This window comes from Bombus pascuorum, chromosome 8, assembly GCF_905332965.1.
Source record: "Bombus pascuorum chromosome 8, iyBomPasc1.1, whole genome shotgun sequence".
Lineage (NCBI taxonomy): Eukaryota > Metazoa > Arthropoda > Insecta > Hymenoptera > Apidae > Bombus > Bombus pascuorum.
Window position 1 is genome coordinate 4,736,008 of NC_083495.1, and position 17,341 is coordinate 4,753,348.

General features: G+C 27.0%; 2 protein-coding genes across 6 annotated transcripts in view; one reads left to right on the top strand and one right to left on the bottom strand.

Annotated features, from left to right (window-relative positions):
- Positions 1-1,207: 1,207 nt before the first annotated feature.
- On the top strand, positions 1,208-13,654 carry LOC132909691 (multidrug resistance-associated protein 1). Of its 3 annotated transcripts, XM_060964648.1 has the most exons (24): positions 1,208-1,223; positions 1,988-2,147; positions 2,244-2,392; positions 2,668-2,967; positions 3,069-3,206; positions 3,294-3,407; positions 3,495-3,694; positions 3,824-3,844; positions 3,912-4,097; positions 4,183-4,816; positions 4,931-5,077; positions 5,153-5,237; positions 5,312-5,511; positions 5,595-6,096; positions 6,715-6,892; positions 7,010-7,136; positions 7,211-7,430; positions 8,957-9,177; positions 11,257-11,437; positions 11,539-11,647; positions 11,735-11,861; positions 12,001-12,523; positions 12,595-12,841; positions 12,912-13,654. In XM_060964648.1, exons 3-24 carry the CDS (start codon positions 2,348-2,350, stop codon positions 13,024-13,026), a joined length of 4,620 nt encoding a protein of 1,539 aa, XP_060820631.1. In that variant the 5' UTR covers positions 1,208-1,223; positions 1,988-2,147; positions 2,244-2,347; the 3' UTR covers positions 13,027-13,654. The 3 variants fall into 3 exon arrangements, with proteins under 3 accessions (XP_060820631.1, XP_060820633.1, XP_060820632.1); XM_060964650.1 differs by lacking the exons at positions 3,824-3,844; positions 8,957-9,177 and adding an exon at positions 10,366-10,586 and having other exon boundaries at positions 1,209-1,223; XM_060964649.1 differs by lacking the exons at positions 1,208-1,223; positions 3,824-3,844.
- A 729-nt stretch (positions 13,655-14,383) lies between these two features.
- LOC132909694 (putative lipid scramblase CLPTM1) overlaps positions 14,384-17,341 on the bottom strand; it is a 35,769-nt gene continuing 32,811 nt past the window's right edge. For all 3 annotated transcript variants that reach the window (XM_060964656.1, XM_060964654.1, XM_060964655.1), the window contains exons 2-6: positions 16,644-17,222; positions 16,456-16,573; positions 16,175-16,378; positions 15,970-16,107; positions 14,384-15,878 (exon numbers count right to left, since the gene is read on the bottom strand). In XM_060964656.1, coding sequence (XP_060820639.1) covers positions 15,118-15,878; positions 15,970-16,107; positions 16,175-16,378; positions 16,456-16,573; positions 16,644-17,222 — 1,800 coding nt within the window. In that variant the 3' untranslated portion in view covers positions 14,384-15,117. The remainder of the gene's footprint in view (positions 15,879-15,969; positions 16,108-16,174; positions 16,379-16,455; positions 16,574-16,643; positions 17,223-17,341) is intronic.

The following is a 17,341-nucleotide window of genomic DNA, read 5'->3' on the forward strand; positions in this document are numbered from 1 at the left end:
ACCTCGTATGTGATTGGTCCCAACAAAAAAATTCTTTTTACAATTATTGTTTGATGTGAAGGGCATGTCATGTGTTACAAATTATTTTTTTACAGGTCGGATGGTGTGGGGGGACATTAAGGTCAACTTCATTTTTTTAAATGGGACCATATATTTTTTAATACACTAATCGATTTATCTCAGCATTAGCTATAAAAAAGTATTAACCTATTTATATCGAAAACTACTAGTTTAGCAGATATCTTAACTTTAATTTCTCAAATTTAACGTATGAAAGACAAGGAAAGCGCGAGGAGGTATTTACGTTTTCTTTGTCTTTCATTTGATAATTTAAAGTGAAAATATCTGCTAAAGTAAAGAGAAAATGCCAAACTAACATTTTTTTAACACAAGTAGGTTAACACTTTTTTATAGGGAATGCCAAGATGGTTTGATTAATGTATGTATTAAAAGATATATATGGTTCCATTTAAAAAAATGAAGTTGACCTTAATATCCCCCCACTATCGAATCTGCAAAAAGATAGTTTGCATCACATGATGTGCCTTTTCATAGTAAATAACATCTGTTTTAAAAAATATTTTTTTTACAAGATCAATGCCTTTCGATTTTTTGAGATAAAGGAAACACCCTGTAGATATGTAGCAATTAAAATATTCGAATCATTGAAAATATGTTACGTAACTTGTATAACTATTTAACAACAATGTTGGCTTTCTAATTATAAGACAAAATATATTTATTAATAATGTCTATAATTGTAAAAAACAATAACTATATAAGGTAAATACAGCACAATTACATAATTACATCACTTTTTCTTCCTTTGCTTTTTATATCTATATTAACGTTATAGTTATATAAAATGTTTTCCAACCAAGTTAAATATAAAGTAATATACTACAGCCAATTGCAAAAAATTGTGTATATTAAGAATTAGGTTCCTATAAAATTGTTTTATCAATATACGTATAAAAAATATTATATTGCATCACCGCTTAAGATATTATTAAATTTTAATAAAAATAAACATAAATAATCAATAACAATATTTTTCAAAAACAAATCTAGCGACTAGTAGAAGTGTATTTACACATATATTGCGTTATTATCTTTTATATCAGTACGCTAAATATAGCTGCGTCATTCTGTGACTTTGCACATTATGTAGTATCGTACACGTACATTGTTATACAATTTAGTGTGATCTTATGAAATACATGGTAACAAATTTCTGGTATACAGTTATCGTTTGAAATCGAAATTAAAAATCTTACATACAATCAATCGTTATCTCAATAAACATTGTTAAATATTGATAGAATGTTAAATAATCTTCGGTAACGTATAGTTTAAGTAGATATCACACCTTCGAAAAAGCTTTATGTCACGGAGACTTTTTCGTATATGGAAATGAAACCATAAATAATCTTTATTTTGTTCTTTCATAATGGTAAAATATAAAGTACAATTTTTCATTTAATTTTTTTTAGTTGCTCTGTTAGATGAAGAACTGGGATATGAAATATAAAAATTGACGTAATTTATATTTGATCTGAAAACTTATTTTGATTAAAAGAAGTGTACCTTTCATATATACTACAGTACAGCATATATCGAGAAATATGGCAATGAAAAATAATTACATAATTCGTTATATTTCATGACAAATCAGAAAAATAAGCATAAAAATACAAGATACACAGGTATTTTTAACTTTAAAAAGGGATATATACTTGCACATGTGAATGTAAAATCGTAATGAAAATAAAGAACTAGATATACATCTTTAAAAGAAATAAAATATCTAAAAATTGTTGTACTTTAATAAAAAGTTATGTTACGTTTTAAATATATTGTTTTATTAATAACATATAAATTACTTATGATACATTTTAAAAGTTTCTATTATTCTCATTTTATCGAGTTTTCCATTTTCGGTTATACAAACAATTCCATCTTTTTAAAAGTTGAACCGTTATTTCAGAATTTTGCGCATGTAATGTAAGCGATGACGTAATGGATCTTGATTGGGCAAATAAGCCGATGTTAAAATGTGAATCGGTCTCTATTCAGACACAGTTTACGTTTGTTTGAGAAAGTGAGCGGATAGTTGTGTACCAATTAGTTTTAGATAGATATATAAGGTAATATACATATAATGTAATTGTATATTTCTTCAATTGAACGTCTTCTTGTTGAGTACGATCATTTATTGAAATTAACTGATATCTGTGTTGTAGTGTACAACACTTTATCTTGCTCAAGAAACCTATAAAAGGGTACCGATAAGTGTAATTCGGATATATAACTGAAGAAAAACCTATGAAGTAGTAAATGTATTTTTATGAAAGATCATACTATGGATCAATTTTGTGGTACTGACTTTTGGGTAAGAATTCTACTTGTACCTTCGATATGTTTTTGTTTTATTTATATTGTAAGATTTTTAAATTAAACTATAGATTATATATGATATTTGAAAATATAATATTAAAGAACAGAGATATTAAAACCTATTACTTGTATTGTTTTAGTAGTATTTAATAAATTTCAAAACGAAATATAATAATGTCATTTTGTTTAAATTAAGAAAGAAAATGTTATAATCTATCATAATATATGTTTAATACAAATGTTATAATAATTTATGTCTCCACATTTTAGAATAATAGTTTAACATGGAATACAGAAGATCCAGACATCACAGAATGTTTTCAGAAAACTGTGCTGATATGGGTGCCATGTACATTTTTATGGCTATTCTCTGGAATAGAAATTTATTATTTTTTAAACAGTAAAAGCAAAAATATCCCATACACATGGTTATTTATCTTAAAACAAATACTCATAGTAGCATTGATTATACTTAGTATTGTTGATGTAGGAACAGCTATACATAGAAGTACTTATGTCAAAGTTTATAATGTTGATTATTGTACTCCAGTTATAAAAATTATTACTTTTGTAAGTATTATTAGAATATAGATTATTAAAATAGATTACACAAAAAATTAATGAATTTGAACTTATATGGTAGTAATATCATTTTTTTAACATTTTTATAGATTAAGGCAGGTACTTTAGTAATATATAATAGAAAATATGGCATGCAAACCTCTGGACTGTTATATTTATTTTGGTTTCTCCTTACCTTATGCGGAGTTGTTCAATATAGAAGTTTATTAAGGTTATATATAAATAACGTATGTAATAACAGATTCAGTAAATAATCAAACAATTGATATAAATTCATTATTAATTTATTAATTCTTTTTATATCATTTTTTTAGCATGAAGTTACTTATCCATTTGTATCATACATGATATATTATCCAATAGTGGTACTTTTATTCTTATTGAACTTCTTGGTTGATGCAGAGCCTAAATATTCAGAATATCCCAAGGTAAGTAAACATATATCATATTCTTGATACATGACATTATGTGTGAAATAAAACATTAGGATTTAATGCTCTATATTGTATTTATAGGTTGAGAAGCCATGTCCAGAACAAAGATCTTCATTTCCAGCAAAAATCTTTTTTACTTGGTTTGATCCAATGGCATGGAAAGGTTTTAAAACACCCCTGGAAACTACAGATTTATGGACAATAAATCCAGAAGACACAGCTAAAGAAATTGTACCTAAATTCGACAAATATTGGAATAAAAGTGCACAAAAAAGTAACAAGTGAGTGTGATATTTATGAATATTTAATATTAGAGAATAAAAATATAGCAAAAATGAGTTAATAGAATCAAATAAATGTTATCACATATTACATTAGTAATAAGATATCAATTTACTTTTGCTAACAAGAGTATTTTGGACTTACTATAGGTAAGTTAATTAAATCATATATATAGCTGAGCATATAAATATAAACTTAATTTTTATCTGTTTCTAGTGTACAAAATACTAAGGCATCGTTCAGAAAATCATCTGGTCGAGTAGATTTTAATAATGAATATAAGAAAAAGACATCATCAGTTTTGCTTCCTCTTTGCAAAGCTTTTGGTGCCACATTTTTATTTGGAGCTGCACTTAAATTCGTGCAAGATATTGTAATTTTCACTAGCCCTCAAATATTAAGGTAAGCAAATGAATTTTAATGTTCTTTATATTAAAAATTAATTACTTAAAATCATAGCTGAAAACTAATGATGCTTCTAATATAGGTTACTCATCGATTTTATTGAGAAACCCGGACCGCTATGGAAAGGCTATTTTTATGCAGTTTTACTCTTACTTACAGCCACATTTCAAACATTAGTTTTGTCTCAGTATTTTCATCGTATGCTCTTAGTTGGATTACGAGTACGTACTGCATTAGTTGCAGCAATTTATCGAAAAGCATTGAGAATATCTAATTCCGCCAGAAAAGAGTCAACAGTTGGTGAAATAGTAAACTTAATGTCCGTGGATGCACAAAGATTTATGGATTTAACTGCGTATATAAATATGATTTGGTCTGCACCAATGCAAATAGTTTTAGCATTATATTTTTTATGGGAAATCTTGGGACCAGCTGTGCTTGCTGGTTTAGCTGTTCTACTTATTCTCATCCCAATAAATGTCTTAATCACTAATAGAGTTAAGACATTACAAATTAGACAAATGAAATATAAAGATGAAAGAGTTAAATTAATGAATGAAGTACTTAATGGTATAAAAGTATTAAAGCTATATGCATGGGAACCCTCATTTGAGGAACAAATACTGAAGATACGTACAAAAGAAATTAAAGTACTTAAAGAAACAGCATATCTCAATTCTGGAACAAGTTTTATCTGGTCTTTTGCACCTTTTTTAGTAAGTTTTTAAAGATGAGTTAAGGATGAACATGATTTTTATGTTTACCTATGTTTTTATTGTTTTCTTTCATTATTTATTTATTTTTTCTTTTTTTTTTTATAAACTTTGTAGGTCTCACTGGTGTCCTTTGCAACCTATGTACTTATAGATGAAAATAATCGTTTAAATAGCAAAGTTGCTTTTGTTTCACTCAGTCTTTTTAATATCTTAAGGTTTCCACTTTCTATATTACCTATGATAATTGGTAACATGGTTCAGGTAAATAAAAATTTCTTATATTAAATTACAATGCAATCACAATTTTTCTTTTTTAATATAATGTATAATATCTAGGCTTATGTTTCTGTAAAACGTATTAATAAATTCATGAATTCAGAAGAGTTAGATCCAAATAATGTTCAACATGATCCATCTGAATGTAAGTTTCTGATGATTTTTATATATTCGCGACTATTACGTACTGGATATATCATATATATTAATGTGATATAGCATACACATTATTAATTGAGAATGGCACCTTCGCATGGGATTTGGAAAATATTGAAAGACCAACATTAAGAAATATCAATCTTCATGTAGAACAGGGTCAATTGATAGCTGTTGTTGGTACTGTAGGATCAGGAAAAAGTTCTCTTTTATCAGCTCTTCTTGGAGAAATGGACAAAATAAGTGGTAGAGTTAATACAAAAGTAAATACTTCATTAGATAAATGTCAAAATTTTTAATATGGAAGATTTCTTTATGTTATTATATGTTTTTTTTAAATAAATAGGGTTCTATAGCATTTGTGCCTCAACAAGCATGGATTCAAAATGCTTCATTACAAGATAATGTTTTATTTGGGAAGTCAATGCACAAAAATGTATATAATCGCGTAATTGAATCATGTGCATTAAATCCAGACTTAAAAGTGCTACCTGCGGGTGATCAAACTGAAATTGGAGAAAAAGGAATAAATTTATCTGGTGGGCAAAAACAGAGAGTATCATTGGCAAGAGCAGTGTACAATGATTCTGATACTTATTTTTTGGATGATCCATTAAGTGCAGTAGATTCACATGTTGGAAAACATATATTTGAAAACGTAATTGGCCCTAGTGGTCTGCTTAGGAAGAAAACTAGAATACTTGTCACACATGGTATTACTTATTTACCTGAAGTTGATAACATCATTGTTCTTAAAGATGGTGAAATAACAGAAGTTGGAACTTACAAAGAACTTTTAGAAAAAAGAGGAGCCTTTTCTGAGTTTCTAGTGCAACATCTTCAAGAAGGTATATACCACTTTTTCTAGTTTTTTCTAGTTTCTTCTATTCAGTTTCTATTTAGGTATTCTATTTTGTATTAATTTTTCATTATATTTTTCATGAATCTAAGTTGGAAATCGTAAGTCAGTGAAAAAAGTAATTGCGATTCCTTTTCCTACTTCAATTTATGTGATTGTCCAGAAAATGGTTTATATTGCATTTGGCTTGTGATATTAGAGTATCAAGGATGTTAGTATTTTTTGCAATTTGCTACTATTAAAACTTATCAGCCAGCTTGTAGCATAAAGTAACTTTCACATCAATTTTGTTTCTTAGTATTCTTGTAGCATAATGTATTTTCTCCTTTGTTCAAAAGAGAAAGATATGCATGTAAGATTTTACTGCATGTTAAATCTGAATCAGAGACTTATTGAAATGAAGTGACTAGTGTTATAATTCTTTCTGTAATTTATTTTTTAACTATTGAAATTAACAGCCGTGATTTGCTGAATGCATTCAAGGTTTTGTTATTTTAATGTAAAAGTGTATCCTATTACTATTTTCTAATTTCAAGATACTATTCAAGATATTTATCCTTTAATATGTTATGTTAGTTTATATTTTTCTGTGACAAATTTGAAATAGTACATGCTGATGGCGGATCAGAGGCAGATCTGCATGAAATTAAACAACATTTGGAATCTACAATTGGATCAAATGAACTCCAACAGAAATTAACAAGAGGTAGATCAAGAATGTCAGAAAGTCAAAGTGAATCTGGTTCAATGGTTGATAAAAGATCCTTAAATGGTTCGTTGAAAAGGTAAAATTATATTATATATTATTATATTTATATAAAATATATTTGGTATTATTTATATACATATATATTACATATATACATTTATCTATATGTGTAGATCTTTTATTAATTTTTTAGACAGTATTCTACAAGTAGTCAGCAATCTGGTACTTACGAAAATAGCAATAAGATAAAAGAAACAAAGTTATTACCTCCGAAATCAGGAGAAAAATTAATAGAGGTGGAAAAAACTGAAACTGGAAGTGTAAGTTGTTATTTCTCTTATTTGATAAGATTATTGAAAAAAATGTAATTTTATGTATTACTTTTATTATCAAGGTTAAATGGCGAGTCTATTCTCATTACTTCAAATCCATTGGTTGGTTTCTATCAATATCGACTATTATAATGAACGCTATTTTTCAAGGATTTAGTATTGGTTCAAACGCTTGGCTCAGTGTATGGTCAGACAGTAATTTAACAACTTACAATGATACAGTCGATCATGCTAAACAAAATATGTATCTTGGAGTTTATGGTGGACTTGGTCTTGGTCAAGGTATGTTCTTAAAAATTTATAATTATTTGTCTTTTGATGATTAGTGTTTCTTAGAATTAGAATTTTACAAATAACAATTATATAAGGTAAGATTATCTCCCAAAAATATGTAATATTCCAAATATTTGTCAATACAGTAATTATCTTATTTATCATAAATTAAATATTGTTTGAAAGGCGTGTTCCTTCACAGACTACACAGATTTGAGACAATTAAATTTTGTTGATTAATTTTAAACTGTTATAATAAAACAAAATGTGCTTGTACAAAATGCGTATGTGACTAACTGTTTGTATATGAACATAAAACCATTATATTTTTCTTCAACATTTTGTTTGAAATTACGCAATTAAAACTAAAATACTAACGAAATCTTAAAATATTAGTGCGAGTGCGGTTTGCTGTGTCAACAGAATATTTATAAATAAAATAAAGCTTTGTAGAGATATATGTATGTTTAAATGCAATTATTTCAATTACTTTTGCTGTTCAAAATTAATTTTATCGCATTTTGTCGCAATTAATATGTCGCATGTATTTATTTACTTTATTCACTGGTCAATTCACATATATGTATAAGCTCATGTAATATTTATGTATAATATTTGAGCATGAAGTAGAGAGATAACAAAGCTTTTTATTACCTATCTATTATCAAAATATATAAATTTTATATGTTTTATATTTTTTAATTTTCATACTTATTATAATCCGATTGTTATTGAAACTGCAAATTTATTTATTTTTTATATACACATAAGTGTGTACTTTTATATTTCTATCTAGTCAAGTTGAATTACTAATAATATTAACATGCTATATCATTTTTTCATAATAATAGAACAATGATTATTTACGTAAAAATGTATTTTGTAGTAACCAGTACTTAAACAAAGAAAATTTATCATTCAATGTTATTTTTCATACTATAATCTTTACAATCTCTTACCAATTCTGTTTGATACTACATCGTTTTAGAAAGGACAGTAATGTAATACTTGATACTTTATTATCAAATATTACATCTACAAATATTGATATAAAAATTTGATCAATCGGTATTAATGAAAAAAGTTTATGCAGAAATTCGAAAAGTAGTATCTAAAATTTAAATACGTTTACAATATAAGAATTTGTTTAAAGAATAATCGCGATTAAAAGATGATAGTAGTAATGTGCACGTTTATTAATTAATTTATGTTACTTAGTTAATTTTGTTAGGTTAAATAAAGTCAGATAATTTTGATGAAAGGATTTATTCATGTTCTGTTAATATGCTACAATAATATCAGTATCTTTTAATTATAAATGCATCTTAATACATGTGTGACTGTAAAAAGGGACTTGCACGTGGTATTAAGCAGATGGTGAGAAATAACGAAACTCGATATTATTGCTAAGAAGATTAATTTTTCATTTAAATTTATAATGTATGTGAAATGGAAATATTGCAAGAACTGATGCAGTCCTTGATATATAATCGTTAGGTTTAATGATATACCAAAGTTCTCACCAATCATTGTAGGCATGACAGTGCTTGGAGGGGCATTAATCTTGGCAAAAGGAACAATACGCGCTTCCGTGCATCTCTTCGAGAATACGTTGCAACGTGTTCTCCGGAACCCAATGTCATTTTTTGACAAAACTCCAACCGGTCGAATTCTTAATCGACTCTCTAAAGACACTGATGTCATTGATAATACGCTGCCATCCATACTGCGTTCTTGGATTGCTTGCCTCTTTGGGGTATGATATTTTCAAGTTGTAAATACTGTGCTTAACAAATTCTAAATCTCATCAAAGATTATGAATTAAGTTTATATCCACTTACGCAGTGGCTATGTTTAATAATGATACCAATCATTTATATCTAATTGTGCTCATAAAAAAATATAAGCTTTTTAAATATAAAAAGAATTATGAAAATGAAATACAAATGTTTGCATGCTTATATAGATCAAAGGGTTTCATGCGCTGATTATTTGAAAAAGAAAGTATTTTTATTTATTAACATCATTATAATAATCAGTCAATAATTATTTTATCCACAAAAGTATATTAACTTATTGGACAAGTGTTTGTTTAAAAATATTTGAGATTTTATTCATAATCTATATTTTCTTAATGTAAAATGTAATAGAATTTATTCTTATATTTAGGGATAGATAAGATCTTACTTTAATTCATGATTATGTTTTCCTTAGTATAATAAAATATATTGTGTGGTGACTGTATTTTGTTAATATTTACATATATTTTGTTGGAATGTTAATATATATTTTGTTTAATCAGTATCAACCATATTAATGTTTAAATCTTATCATAAAAATTGTAATTAGCAATAAATGTCAACTTTAACAATCTTTTGATACAGTCACCAACAATCTATAGTATAAAAACCTACAGAGCAATAATAACATCATAATCAGTAAGGTAATGGACACAATTATACAATCAATGTTTTTATAAAAAAGTAACATTGCTTATGCTTCAAAGTAGTATATATCTTTTGTATCAAATATGGAAACCTTTCTAAGTATGCTTGATTTGCTTGTGTATTGTTTCATTATTCATATCTGGCATGCCACACCACAGCAAACTTCACCACCTCGCATAACATAAGACAGATTAGTATTTTTAATTTTTTCATATTACAAACTTATAGTTGTTAAAAAATATAGATGAAATGAACTTCTATTTGTTTATGAATATTAGAAGTGAATAGTGCTTTCAAACCATTCTTATTATATAATAATAAATTATATTATAAACTATTTGTTTTGAATAAAACTTCAGAATAACAATAAAAAATTCATATAAAAGTATGAAATGAAAAGAATTTATAGAGTGCCTTAGATTTTTTAAATTTTGGTCATATTTGTACCATTTTATTAGAATGGTTACAATGAAAGCAAATCATGTCTGATGTTGTAGCGATGGCGAGTTTTTTCTGCGATTTGGCACCGCAACTGGGCTGCTGGCTGGCTGCTCGCCAGATGCACATAATGATGCTGCGTGCAGTGATGCGTGCTCCATTGACCTTCTTTGATACGACTCCTACTGGTCGTATTATCTCCAGGTTTGCTAAAGATGTCGACGTACTGGACACATCTCTTCCCCAACAAATTTCCGATAGCATCTATTGTTTGTTTGAGGTAATTTTTGGAAATACCTGAACCAAATTAAGATGATTGACTATAACCATTTCCATGCTATAATTCTTTAAATCATAATTCATTGGATGCTCATATACTTCTATTTCGCTAAAGGGTTGGTATTTCCTGAATAATCATCAAAAACATTTTGGTCATTTAATTATTCTGCAATCTTACATCGAATGATGTATTACATTACTTCAATTACAGTTCTTTAATGAACTCTAAGTATTTAATAATAATATGTAATTTTAAATAATTTGATGTAAAAACATTGTGTAAATTGAAATCAAGTATAATTGTGTCCCTTCCAATAAACTACTATTATAGTTTATTGTGTTAAAATTACCAAATATGAAGAGAGTATGCCTGTGTAATAAATGGTAGAGATGCTAGTGCAAGCATTCTTTAATTGAAATGAATATAGTTTTGTATTCAATTGTGTATTAATGTCTGGAAATATAGATATGGGTGCTTCATCTAAGAACTTGCATGATCATTAACTCATAAGTTCTTTGTATCAAAGCTAGTTTTTGGTTACTATTTTATGATTATATACATGTATTTATATGTATTGATTATATGTATATGAGTGTTTGATTTTATCTTTTGTTTTTATTCTTTAAGAAATATTGTCTTTTTTTTATTAAATATTATCTTCATATTACAGGTCATAGCCACTTTAGTGGTTATAAGTTTTAGTACACCAGAATTTATAGCAGTCATAATACCAATAAGTGTAATTTATTACTTTGTTCAACGCTTATATGTTGCATCCTCAAGACAGTTGAAACGTTTAGAATCTGTTTCAAGATCTCCTATATATTCACATTTTAGTGAAACAGTTTCTGGTATGTAAAATACTTATTTTATTATTGATTTATAATTTTAGAATAATTAAATAGTGAAATATATAATTATGTATAGTTAATACCAGTATTTGATTTATTAGGAGCACAGATGATTAGGGCATTTGGAGTGCAAGACCGATTTATTCAGGAATCTGAAAGTAAAGTAGATTTTAATCAGATGTGCTATTATCCCAGTATAATTGCAAACAGGTATAAATTTTTCCTAAAAATTTTAATGTCAAATAAATATTAAAATTAAAATGATTATATGTAATGTGATTCATTGTTTTGTTGCAGATGGTTGGCAGTACGTTTAGAAATGGTTGGAAATTTAATTATTTTCTTTGCTGCATTGTTTGCAGTATTAGGTAGAGACACTATACAATCTGGTGTAGTTGGTTTATCTATTAGTTATGCTTTACAAGTAAGTTATACGTATAAATGAGATATGAGATATATGCACTACTCATTAATAATTTCATTACTGGTTTCATTACTGAGTAATGAACAAATGTTGATTAACTTGATTTTAAAACAAATTTTTATAAAAATTCTCACTTTAGGTTACTCAAACATTGAATTGGTTAGTACGAATGACTTCTGATGTTGAAACTAACATAGTAGCTGTAGAAAGAATAAAAGAATACGGTGAAACCCCACAAGAAGCAGCATGGAAAAATCCAGATTATACAGCACCTAAAGATTGGCCTTTACAAGGGCGAGTAGAATTTAAAGACTATAAAGTTCGTTATAGGGAAGGCTTAGACCTTGTACTTCGTGGATTATCATTTTCCGTTAAGGGAGGAGAAAAAGTTGGCATCGTTGGTAGAACTGGAGCTGGGAAATCGTCTTTGACATTAGCTCTATTTAGAATAATAGAAGCAGCTGATGGAAAGATTATTATCGATGACATTGATATTACTAAATTGGGACTTCATGATTTAAGATCTAGATTGACTATTATTCCTCAAGATCCTGTATTATTTTCAGGAAGTTTAAGAATAAATTTAGATCCTTTTAGTTATTATACTGATGACGAAATTTGGCGAGCTTTGGAACATGCACATCTTAAATCCTTTGTAAAAAGTGAATACTATTTTATTGATAAATAGTATTGAGAAATTACATGGGAAATATAATGTCTTATTACGTTTTAGACTTGCCAAATGGTCTTTTATATGAATTATCAGAAGGTGGAGAAAATCTAAGTATAGGTCAACGACAATTAATATGTTTAGCAAGAGCATTGCTTCGAAAAACGAAAGTACTGATTCTCGATGAAGCAACAGCTTCAGTTGATTTAGAAACAGATGATTTAATTCAAACAACAATTAGACAAGAGTTTCAAGATTGCACAATTCTTACGATAGCTCATAGACTTAATACAATTCTTGATTCAGACAGGTATGTTTTACAAATTTGTAATATAATTTTCAAAGTAATGATTGATATTAAATAAAAGAACTTCTAATAGGGTCATTGTGTTGGATAATGGGCGCATCATGGAATATGATTCTCCAGACACATTACTGCATAATTCGACTAGTTTGTTCAGTAGTATAGCTAAAGATGCAGGTCTTGCTACATAGATAAAATGCATATCGTAAATATTGTATAAGCAATGAAACAATGATAATTTCTAATCTATGAATATATAATAACAACAAAAGGTATAGCAATTCATTTATATAGAGAAAGGCAAGGTATACTTAGACTTGAAAGAATCGAAAATTTTGTAGAGCATTTTGCAGTCAAATCTTACATCATTTTTAAATATTATCAAGCACAGCCCATTTGTAAAGTAGTACGGATGTCCGTTACTTAAAGTACTGCCATTTTAGCGGCACAGTTGTGCTGAGTAGCAACAATTTTTAAACATATGTATATTGTTTTAATAATTTAATTTTAGTAAGCTCGAGCTTACACAGTATATAAAATTTAAGCAACGTACAAAATACAACAGTATTGTTTAGTTATTTTTATTTCCATTAAACTTTATTATACCCATATTGCCTTATTTTTATTTTACATCACAGGAATTATATATATATACAAATACGTAGCATCATTTACTTTTGCTGTTGATTTGTCTTGGTTAAAATTGTTACTCCATTCTGTACTGTTTGACAAATATGATGCATCTTCAAGCTGTGTAAATAGTATTCTCTAATATTTATGAATTTAAGACAAAATAAAAGATTACAATTTTATATAATATATGAAGGTTTTATTTTTATTGTTTAATATTTTAATTCTTCAAATATTATAAATTATGTACGTTTTATACATACAGTATATTAATGAACAAAATAATAGACTTCGCTAATGCCATGCAATCTTTAAAATGTAGTAAAGAATAATTAAATTCTATTTCGTTTACAATTTGTCACGTTTTATGAATATTATTTATAGTATTGTACTCGATAATAATTGTATTCTTAATCTCACATTTCATTGTTTTCAATTATTTTTAATAATTACTTCGAGAGAATAAATGCTTATATGAACACAATTATAATTGATATGGTACTAAACAAAATAATACAAGAACATTCACGAATATGTAGATGTATAGTTCCTTGACCTCAAAGTAATTGTATTTTATGAATACATTATAGATATATATATATATATAGCAATTTGTACTTTAAATTGTTTATAAATCTACATTACATTGACATTTTCATAGCATATTTTATACAAAAAATTAGTCATTTGATTCAGAAGTACTGTTGCTTTGTTTCCTGGTTATGTCAAGTCAAATTTGTTAATAAAATAATTCATTCCTCAATTTAGCAGCACTAATACTCATTTTCGAAAATCAAGATAAAAATATTTCAAAGTCAATAAATTATATAAAAATTAAGTAACTGTAACTTTTTTCCTCTTTTATTCATTTTCATAAATAGAATATTCTATTGCCGGTAATTGTGACAAAATTAAATGTTCGTAAAAGACACTGATTTATTAAAAACAATAATTATAATTTTGTTTAATAGCAAAGATAACTTAATTTTTAACATATTCATCATGTAAATCGTTTAGAATTCACTGTTTTTTGCAAAAATATGTTACAATATTCGATACGTACATAGACAACAGTAAACACAAAATATTTGACGCAAGATTTATATTATTTATGGTTCATTATATATAAATTTGATGTACATATACTCATTACAATATTTGTGTATGCAAACAATCAGAATTACTGGTCGTTTCATGTGTATATATATAAATAATTTGTAGTTTGGAATATCTTTAAACATCCAAATAAACTTTACATGTATATGTTTGATTTGATATAAAATAATGAAAATTATTACAAAGCATTGAAACATAAACGAAATGTACGAGTTTAAATCAAAGCATGATAACAACTGCTTCCTAAAAAGAGTACATATTTATAACATTCTTTACAATTGCACTAAATCTTTTTCTAATATTTTGCCGATTGCAATAAGCATTGATATTCTTATTCAAGCACATCAATGTTTCTGCGAGGCTTTTCAATTAGCTAGATTTTAAAAGCAAAAGAGTATATACATACACACGTAGTTATATCAAATTCACAAAGGTATACATTAATGCGTATAGATATATCCTTTGGTACTAATAAATTTATTAATTTAAGATAAAGTTTGAATAATATATTTAATGCTAACATTATGCACCAGACATTACTCGTTCTTTTTATTTGCTTCACTTTTTGGACGATCTTTGATAGATTCTTGCTTTTTGTCTTTAGTCATTTTAACTTCCATTTCGCCAGAAAAGCCAAATTCATTTACTCTAGCATGATCAGTTTTATATATCCATCTTTGGTACAAAAATATAAAGAAAACGATGTCATCGCGGAAACAACCAATTCTATATAATGTTGGCATCTTTACAACAAATGCAAAAATATCATCAATAAATGTATTTAAAAATTTATAAGACATCATACGCCATGGAAGATGTGCCACGCTTTTTAATTTGTAATTAATAAATAACTGTGGTGTCATCATAATAAACCCAAACGTTAATAAAAATCCATAGAGCATATTAAGAATCCAAGAATACCATCCTTTATGTTCTAAATACATCAATGAATAAATTGCATATCCTCCTAGAAGAGGATAAAGAGTCCACGATAAATATTTAAAAGCAAGCCTATCATATTCTTTTGTGGATGATTCTACATATGATCCTTTATCATGGAAACTTATTTTTGGGAAGATACTAAGTATTTTTGAGTTTCTATCAACAGTAATATTTACGACCTTATTAATTTTCCATATTTCTATGCATAAACCTATCGCGCAACTAATCCGAACCACTGTATTTGTGTCGTTGTCAAGAACATACAATGAAACAATCAATGATTGAAAAACATTGAAAAATACAGATCGAACTGACAGTCCTTCCAGAGAATTACGATTGTTCCAGAATTGTATATCTAAAAAAATACATAAAGGAGTATTTAAAAATAATTTATAATTTAAATATTGCCTATTTATAAACATTAAAATACTTATTTTTAACTTTACCATTTTTAAATGCTAAAAATTCGAATACACTGTGTAATACTGATACAATTATAGTCAGACCCAAAAGGTAAGGATTAGTTTCCAATAGTGTTTCTTTTAAAGTATCTTGATCATCGTCATCTTCGTCTGTTGAATCTCCTATATAAAAATATTATTAGAAAACATTGTTTGTACTTACTTTAATATTAATCACAAAATAACATACCCATAAATGAAGATATCCATTTATTTCTCATTGACTGAGCTGCATAAATTTGCCACTTAAATAATGAAAGTGGTTGATAAGTTAATCTAAGTTCAAGCTCTTTAACAGTATCATTTAAGGGTTGATAATCTCTTTGCATATTCCAAAAATCGTTCATATATATTATAGGCTTATAGAATTTCTCACCAGGTAAAAAATGAATATCTATTGAAAAGAAGTATTTATATTAATTACATACATTTATGTAAATAAAAGTTAAAATATGTTAAGGAGAAACTCACATGTATCTAAAGGTGGAGATATTTGACCATATACCCAGTTAGTATGATCTGTTACTAAATTAATAGTTAAATTTGGATGCCAATGTGATAAATATTCTTGATTTATTAGTTCAGCTTTCTACAATGAATATGAATATAAATATCTTTACCTTCATACATACATAAAATGAACTACAAGGTATACAAACCTCAATTTCTTCTTTACTTGCAGTAGTTTCACCAGTTAATAGATTGTGCCTTTTTTGATATTTAACTTTTTTGAATTTATTTAACATTTTTCTAGAGTACGACATATAATCTCCTGCATAGTTTTTTCCATCTTTGGGGTTCGGAGACTTTCCACTTTTAGTGACATATATATGAAGATATACAGACCCATTATTTTTTAATTGATCGGTTGCAACGAATTTATAATTTCTAACTTTTGATCCATCTTGAAATGGTCCACTGTACCAATCTCCATATACTAATCCTTGTTCTAACCATACTAATGTTCTTGGATCATCAAATTGCTTAAAATTCTCTGATTCTGATAAATAAACATGCAAGTCAAATAATGTTCCATTTTCAAATATATTTACAGCTTGTGAATATGCTGGATTGATAACACCAGGAAACTGAGAATTATCAGTTTGAAGTCGTCTGAATAGATGACTGATACAATAGATGATGAGGGCACGTATAATTAAGGATTTTGTTATTGCAAAAAATGATTCTAGGCGTGTTGGTTGATATCTTTTCCTTTGTTCGTCAATTTCTGCATTTACCTATATATAGATAAAAGAAAAAATAAGTTTTTAACATATAACTTCGATAAGATTAAAATAAACGAAATTTGCAATATCATCGCTGTATTGAACAAAACAGGTTGCAACGATTATTTACA